Here is an 8,813-nt window from a genome sequence, read left to right on the forward strand (position 1 = left end):
TAAGACAGCCGGTGAAATTACTGTCACTTGAGGTATCCTATCTTAGGCCTCTAGGTTGACAACGCATCTGCAATACCCCTGGTGTTGCAGATGTTTATGGGCGTTGGTTATCTCTTACCATCAGGAGACCCACTTGCTCGTTTGCCATACAGTCAAATAAAAAAAAACTGAGGCAACTGGAGGTATATGGAGGAGGCCTATATATGTAAAACAGTGAACAGCCTACGGCTGATATGGTGATGATGACGATGATGAAGGTACGCGAGGTTCATTGTGGACGTACCAAATACCCTTTTCTCGTGATCGTTTGTTACAATATTCCTTCCATATATTATACCTTTTGCGATACAGAACTCTAAAAATGAAGTTTTACAAACTAGGGCATTGATAAGAGAAGAGCCTTTATTGGTTTTATCTTAGCTTGAAAAACTTTCCTCGTGTATCGTGAATATTTTCATAGATTCTATAAGCCAGAGATTGTGTTCTATGAGTTCGCTCGTAGTAAAAAGTATTAATGCTCTGAAAGAAAAACTTAAAAAATCAGTGGATGTATTTATGCCCGTTGTTGATCTGTGGCTCGACCCCAACTCGACCCAGTTGCCAAAATCATCGGTTTGTCATCGGTTTTGCCATTACAACAGATCCATGTCATTGTTATTTAAAATATTTAGGTCAAGGCGTCGGAACATGGTGTAAAACGTGCCCAACGCGGTGAACTGTACCCGCATGGGTATATAAACCGTGTTTATGTTTATCTGTTCAATCCGCGGGAGAGTGATAACAGTGCAACATGAGGTAAACACTTTGTCTATTAACGCATTTAGTTCCTCGAACGGATGAAAGTGTATACTGATTTTCACCTGGTTCTTAAAGAGTTCATACATTTTAAAAACTTCACCCAGTGCCCTGAACGCTACTGCTCTGGCTACTGAGAGGAACTACTATGGATGCTGCATACGTGGTTAAGGCATTAGGTGAAAGTCAAGTAAACGCTAATATATGCATATGCTATTAGGTGTTAAAATTGTTCACTTAGGCCCGTTTTACCACTTTGTGCAATTCACGGTACTTTTATAATAATATCTGTGACGCCGTCTCTGTTTATTCGAACAAAATAAACGAAGACAGCATCACAGACATGTGCTTCATAAAATACGAGGAACTTCTCAGATAGTGGTGAAACAGTGTGTGCTTATAGTTATGATATTTTTTGGTTAAAATTTTCGTTTTTATAAAAAGCTTTTCTCTGCTGACTGTAATTTTTATTGGCTGTACTTGTATTGTGATCCATACATATCTGTACCAAGTTTCATTCAAGACCATGCCATTAACCGTTGATCCTGGTCAGACAACTAGAATTAGACTTTCTGTTTTTTTTTTCAAGCTAAAACAGCGCTGGAACTTGGTATTTAGATAGGTAGCGGGATCGCAGGAATACAATCATGTGCTACTTTTTATGCCAATATTCCCACGAGAGCATGTAAAAAATCTCAACCACTAACTCACAATCTTTCACATTTACAACAGCAGTATTTGCAGGATTAAATAACGTTCTTTATAAGTTTCAGTGCATTCGGAGTAATAAGTGTATTATTAATAGCTGTTGGTACGATAGCCTGCCTAGACAGAGAAGGTAAGAAAAGGATACGCATTTTCTCCGTGGTCCTTCTACTCCTGTCATCTATTGCGCTCCCCACCACAGACTTCTTCTGCTTTCCTGATACCCTCTGCTGGATGTAGGACTAGAGTATAATTTCCTCCATTGTCCATGATCCTCGGCAGTTTGGACCACCTCTTTCCACCTCGTCTACAAGACATCATTCTCATGCTTTACGGATCCATGTCAATTTAGTGACGATAATGTTTAGTTTTAGTTTTATTACTGCTATGTTGACCAAATATACTTATTAATAAACTTGTAACATAGCAGAGCGGACTCTGCATAGACGTGTTTCCACTGAATAAGAAAGAAAGAAAGAAAATAAATTTATCCGTTTATAACAGCAGCAGTGTCTCATTATACATGTTAGAAAAAAATAATTGTAAGAAGAATAAGGAGTCATTCATAAGCTTGTTGTTCCGGTCTATATACTCAGTCTGTTATCTCCGTTTTTGCTTATTACCCCTTGTTTAGTGGAAAGAGAGCATAAGGCTCCGTTTCCACCAGAGTTGTGTGAAGATGTGTTGCGAGAAATGTATTTTTCAGGAACCAATAGATATCCTTCATTTACTTTATCTCGCTCCGCTCAGCTGTTTCCACCAGTGATGTGCTGTTTCTATTGGTTTATGAAAAACACATTTAAACGCAGCATAAGCCTGCAGAAACTTAAAATTTATTATGTGTTCTAGATTACGTTGAAAACGTAGAGCTCAGGCGGGGCTACAAGCTGAAATACAAAGCAGAGACGTGGATGGACGCCAAAAAGTCCTGTAAAGAGGAAAACGGCAAGTTGGCTGTACCTAAGTCAGAGGTAGGAAGTGAATAGAGTGCGTTAGACTATCATGGACACAGGAACATCACAGAGATCTCTTTGTAGACAGATCTTACTTGGATTAGTAATAACTAATTATAAAAGTTTCATGTATAGCCCGTAATATGTCCCACTCCTGGGCAAAGGCCTCCGCTCCTTCCCTTCATCTTATCTTGCGTCTGCTTCTGCTCCTTTAGTCATCCCTCGGAACCCATTCAGTAACAATTCGTGCCCATCAATTCGGATGCTTGCGGCTGACATGTCTGGCCCAGTCTCACTTCAGCTTGGCGGTCGTGACACCCACATCTGTAATAGGAGTTTTGAAGTGCAGTGCCAAGTTCCTAATTCGATCAGTTTTGCAAACATTCAGAATACTGCACTCCATTGCTAGCATTAAATAAGTGTTGGTTATAAATGATTCAATGGTTGAAACACAGAATGCAGGTTGATCCAGTGACCCAGTATCTGTCCATCTATTTTTGCACACAATACATATAGCTATTGCTCGTGTTAGGTAAATCTTCGTATGAACGACGCAGTTCTCCGCCGAATGATTGCAAAAATCATTATCTCATGCTTGCTCGTTCCCTCCTTCCAGGCGGAGTTCAATGCCATTCAGAGTGTGGTGCGCAGCATGGTGTTTCCGGATATCACGGGTTGGACGGGCAGCTGCTATCTGGTGTGGATCGGCATCAGCAACCTCGATGACTACCGGGTGTGGCGGAACGTTGACGGTTCTGAACTTAATTGCAATAACATAAGAAAACACTCTTAATATGCAAGTAATTTATTGAATCAGCGTTACTTTGCGTCCATATCAATGAACTAAAATAATTTCCTTGCTCACTTACGATAAACGACCTTTTATCGTATCGCCAAGGGAATTATTTTAGTTCATTGCTTTTTAAGGGAAGTCGGGTATCATTAGGGCTATTATGTCTTGAATACTGTTGCCCGGAATAGATATTTAATGCTCAAATTGAACCAAATTCTGAGATTTTTGAGCCACGATATCTTCTTCCGTGTCCTTAAATTCCTATATTCTATTATCTTCAGTAGTTCTTCTTCAGTACCTATCTTCTATTTCCTTAAATACTCGTAATCTTTCCTTGCACCATTAGCTGCAGGCCACAGTTATTAATTATAATATTTAAAGAGATGAACTGCGTCTACTTACATGTGTCAAAATGTAAATAAATAAATATCATGGGACACTTGACTGACACCAATTTGTTAATTGTTGGAGGTTCTAAACCAATTTTTTTTTCATTGAACTTTTTAGCTATTTAGACTTTTTATTCCAAGAAATGACAATGCTTTTTTTACAGGAGAAGACATAGAAAGTACTGGTTTTTCCAGCTTTGCAAAAGGAAACGGGAGCAAACACAGGTAGGTATAACATGTATAGTTTCTAAGTAATAAATACGACACTCAGTTATTAGGCCCGGTCAAACGTCAAACTTCTTAGCCTTGTGACATCGTTGGCGGTGAGCAGAGTATTAGTACCTATAGCAGAAGGCCACAGAGTACATTTTCGAGTGGCATTACAAAAAAAGATTAATCACTACATGCTAATGATGTAAGCCGTGGTAGCAGTGTTTGGTGTTAATCATGAATTTTTCAATCAACTTATTAATTGATTTAAAAAAAAAAAATTGCTTTATGAATACATGTTTATATCCTACAATAACTTAACTTAATAAATAATTGATTAAAAAAGTAATAACAATTAAATCAATCTCAATTCAATGAATTGCAATTAAATTATTTAAATTAATGTAAGTTAGAAAGAAAGAAATACCTACATTTATTCACAACACAGCAACAGACAACACTATACAAGACTCAACAATATCACTAAGTAGGGTAGTATAGATAGGTAGTAAGATAGTCTGTCAATAGTTACTCGCGATTAAAATAATTGCAATTAACTTTTTTTATTGTTTTATGTAAATTATGAAACAAATTAAACTAACACTGTACGTACAACATATAGGGAAGCGAAAACCAGCAGCAGTTTTCAACTTTGATGACGACGACGACGACGAAGACGACGACGACGACGACGACGACGACGATGACGACGACGATGACGACGATGCGGATGACGACGACGACGAGATGACGACAACGAAGACGACGAAGCGACGACGACGACGATGACGTAAACTACGACCACGACGACAAAGTGATGACGACGAAAATGACGACAGCGACGGCGACGACGAAAACGATGACGACGATGACGACGACGACGTCTAAGAAGCAACTGGTCTAAGTAGCAACTCGTCTAATTAGGCGTTGATCAGCAGTGGACGTCTTCCGGATGATGATGATGATTGTATTTCAGTAACGATCGTCGGGAGCCGCACTGCGCAGCTGTCGACGCGGTCAATCTCCTGCGCAGCTTCTGGTGCCACCAGAAACAACCTTACGTCTGCGAATACGTTCTTATTGACGTCAATGTACAATAGATGTGATTTTTGTATATCTATTGTGAAATAAATATTACTTTAAGAAGAATTATTATTACTATTGAAACGTGTTAATGAAAATTTAGCTAAATGCATTTAATTAATTCAAAAAATTGTATTGTTATGTTGCTGTATTAATAAGACTATTTTTATACAGGAAATATCATTATAAATTATAATGTATTATTATTTTCGTTCTACCAATCCGCAGCCCCTATTTTTTTGAGCAGTGTTAAAAACAATAAATACAGTGAACCGTAGAATCACCCTTTTTTGAAGTCGATTAAAAATCAGTTATAATTAAGTTTAGTTAGTAATTAATTAAGTTTCTTACATCATTATTTGGTTCATTAGATATAAAACCGGCCCAAGAGCGTGTCGGACACGCCCAAAATAGGGTTTCGTAGCTTTTACGAAAAAATCAAGTACCTACTTAATATATTTTTTAAGGATTTCCGTATTTTGTACAGAATCTTACAAGTTTAGCTATATTTTATACCTTAGGCTGCTATTTACTCTACTTATAATTCTCAAGTGAACTTAGCTATTCCGTCCGTGCGAAATTGCAGTTTTCTAGCATTGATAGTCTCAGAGCAAAGCCGCGGACAGACAGACGCACAGACTGACAGACATGGTTTGGCTACGGAACCCTTAAAATGAAATAATACCCAGGCCAACATGCTCAGAGACAAATTAAACAACTCAAATTGGTATTATAAATGCGAAAATTTGTAAGTCTGTTTGTTTGTTACCTTTTCACGTCTAAACCGCTAAACCGATTTAAATGAAATTCAGTATACAGATAGTTTGAATCCCGGAAAAGGATATAAGATAAATTATATCCCGGAAAATTGCAAAGTTCCCGCGGGATAGCGGGCAACAGCTAGTCTCTTATCATCATCATCATCGGCCTATCTTAGTCCACTGCTGGACATCTATTGCACGCTTCTGAGCACGATCCTCGGCCACTCTCATCCAGTTCTTGCCAGCAGCTACCTTGCGAAGATCATCGCTCCACCTAGTCTGAGGGCGTCCCACGCCACGCTTGCCGATTCGCGGTCTCCACTCAAGAACTCGTTTACCCCAGCGGTAGTCTCTTATAATTGCCATCAATGTTTCCAAGCCAGCTCGCCGGGCGGACCATGTTGACGAACCTACACCTAGTTTGGCCCGTCAACTGATACGCTTCGTCTCATACATCCCATTCAACCCACAATTACGCAGTTACGGGAGTCAAGTTGTCGGAAACTGCTGCAAACTTACAACAAAGTTCTACGTTCGATTGAAACAAGATTTTAAAATTAACTTTAACGGGACCATGCAAGGCTGAGTTTGCGCTGTTGCTTTGGAATTCAGAGAAGGGAATTATGGTAACGTTAAAGGAATAATTATAGTCTGTTTATATCTTTATCTATTTAAAACATGAGCGTGGGACTCTGTGCGGATATCTTCTTCCAGTGAATTACGGATCTGAGACGTGGGTGCTAACGATGGGTCTCATGAGGAAGCTCAAAGTAACTCAGAGGGCTATGGAGAGGGCTATCCTCGGGGTTTCTCTGTGGGATATAATCAGAAACGATGATATCCGCAGTAGAGCTAAGGTTACCGATATCCCGAAGAATTGCGAAACTGAAGTGGCAGTGGGCGGGACATTGCTCGCAGGACTGATGGCCGATGGGTCAGAAGGTTCTCAAATAGCGTCCGCGGACCAGGAGACGAGCTGTCGGTAGGCCTCCAACAAGATGGAGCGACGACCTGATTAAGATCGCGTGATCGCGGTGGATGCGGAGAGCACAAGACGGTCTGAGTAGAGACTATAAAATAAGAGTCTATTTTCCTTCTGTCTATTCCTTTAAGGTAATTGACAAAATGGTAAACGATTAAATTTTATAGCAACTTTCTGCTAAGCTAATGGCACTCAACCAACTTAGACAGGCAGGAAAACCCCATTTTATAGTAAGTTCAATATCCCTAAAACGGCTCAACTGATTCTAATGAAACATAGCTACCTACTATAGAAACCACCGCAAAAAAATAGCTTTCACATAAAAAACCGAATAGCATTGGTCCATCCGTTTGAGAGCTACGACGCCAGTACGCCACAGACAGACAGACTTCGGTGTCACATTCATAAGTTCATAACCACCTTCTTTTTGAGTCAGGAGATAACAACAAAGATAGGTACTAGAAAGGTAAGCTCTCCTAAGTAACTACATCAACATTAATAATAACGTAGTAATTAACGAAATGTTTCAAATAAAGAGACAGTTTAATTGAAAATTATGTTTCAAAGCAAAATTAACCGATAAATTCTCGGCTAACTCACTTAGAGCACTCCCTTTTTATACTAATTCATTCACAAACCGACAAGCTGCTGGGAAAGTAAAAGATTATTGTGAATTAAATCGGTACTTTTGTATGTACAGTCGAGATAAATTATTTTACTGCCCTAGGGCTCCGTTACCATCATGAACCAATAGAAATGCTTAATTTTTAGGGTTCCGTATCCAAAATGGCAAAAACGGAACCCTTATAGTTTCGCCATGTCTGTATTGTCTGTCCGTCCGCGGCTTTGCTCAAGGCCATCAATATTAGAAAGCTGTAATTTTGCACTTATATATATTATGTAAACTATGCCGACAAAATGGTACAATAAAAAATTTAAAAAAAATTTTTTTTGGAGTACCTACCATAGACGTAAAGTGTGGGGTGATTTTTATCATCTAATCTTGTAGTGTGGGGTATCGTTGAATAGGTACTTTAAAGCCATTAGGGGGTTGCTAAAACAATTTTTCGATTCAGTGATATGTTTTCAAAATATTCAAATTTAAAGTGCAAATTTACAAATTTTCAAAGTGTAAGTGTTTTTAAAGTTAGCAAAGTGTAAGTGTTTTATTAGCCGTTGGCCTAGTGGATTAGCCGTGTGGCCTAGTGGTTTGACCTATCGCCTCTCAAGCAGAAGGTCGTGGGTTCGAACCCCGGCTCGCACCTCTTGAGTTTTTCGAAATTCATGTGCGGAATTACATTTGAAATTTACCACGGGCTTTGCGGTGAAGGAAAACATCGTGAGGAAACCTGCACAAACCTGCGAAGCGATTTAATGGTGCGTGCGAAGTTCCCAATCCGCACTGGGCCCGCGTGGGATCTATGGCCCAAGCCCTCTTGTTCTGAGAGGAGGCCTGTGCCCAGCAGTGGGACGTATATAGGCTGGGATGGATTTTTACTATGTTTTATATACGTGCGAAGAGCGAATAAATATTTCTATGTCTATTTTAAATTTTCATTAAAATCGAGCGCTCCCCCTCTAAAATCTAAACCGGTGGTGGAAAATTTAAAAAAAATCAGGATGGTAGTAAGTAAGTCAAACTTACAGAAAAACTATAATGGTTAAGTTTTCTTGAGAATTATTAGTAGTTTAAGAGTAAATAGCAGCCTAAGGTATAAAATGTACATATTCCGTACAAAATACGAAATCCTTAGAAAAATATTACTTAATTTTTTCGTAATGGCTACGGAACCCTATTTCGGGCGTGTCCGACATGCTCTTGGCTGATTTTTATAACCTCGCTCCGCCGGGCTGTTTCCACTGTTTGTATTGGTCCATGACAAACACATTCCTCGTATATCTCTGGTGGAAATGCAGCTTAAGGTTCAATAACAGTTGTGTGGCTTTAAACATAAAAAAGATTATTTTCACACAAGTCAAAATGAAAATCAGCCTTTTTGTTATCGGACAGCCCGAAGGAAGGCTATATTTTTTGAGCGTACCTAAGTACCTATGTAGGTATAGGTAGTACCACGACAGTTGAAGTGAATGATTGATTACCACACAGCTACAAAAAGAACTGATTGTACCAAAGGATAATGG

At 39.1% G+C, this 8,813-nt stretch overlaps 1 protein-coding gene across 3 annotated transcripts; it reads left to right on the forward strand.

Moving 5' to 3' along the window:
* The first annotated feature begins 520 nt into the window (after positions 1 to 520).
* Positions 521 to 5,074, forward strand: LOC141426284 (uncharacterized). Of its 3 annotated transcripts, none has more exons than XM_074085130.1 (6): positions 521 to 795; positions 1,563 to 1,633; positions 2,350 to 2,471; positions 3,070 to 3,205; positions 3,800 to 3,860; positions 4,822 to 5,074. In XM_074085130.1, exons 1-6 carry the CDS (start codon positions 791 to 793, stop codon positions 4,943 to 4,945), a joined length of 519 nt encoding a protein of 172 aa, XP_073941231.1. In that variant the 5' UTR covers positions 521 to 790; the 3' UTR covers positions 4,946 to 5,074. The 3 variants fall into 3 exon arrangements, with proteins under 3 accessions (XP_073941231.1, XP_073941233.1, XP_073941232.1); XM_074085132.1 differs by lacking the exon at positions 4,822 to 5,074 and adding an exon at positions 4,468 to 4,808; XM_074085131.1 differs by having other exon boundaries at positions 522 to 795; positions 1,569 to 1,633.
* Positions 5,075 to 8,813: the final 3,739 nt, after the last annotated feature.

The sequence above is a fragment of the Choristoneura fumiferana genome, chromosome 3 (genome assembly GCF_025370935.1).
Source record: "Choristoneura fumiferana chromosome 3, NRCan_CFum_1, whole genome shotgun sequence".
NCBI lineage: Eukaryota > Metazoa > Arthropoda > Insecta > Lepidoptera > Tortricidae > Choristoneura > Choristoneura fumiferana.

What these genes read in the sequence shown, in the direction of transcription:
- LOC141426284 (XM_074085130.1), top strand. An exon ending in AGCCTGCCTAGACAGAGAAG is followed by an intron (nt 1,634 to 2,349) that starts GTAAGAAAAGGA and finishes TATGTGTTCTAG; the next exon opens with ATTACGTTGAAAACGTAGAG. An exon ending in GGTGTGGCGGAACGTTGACG is followed by an intron (nt 3,206 to 3,799) that starts GTTCTGAACTTA and finishes CTTTTTTTACAG; the next exon opens with GAGAAGACATAGAAAGTACT.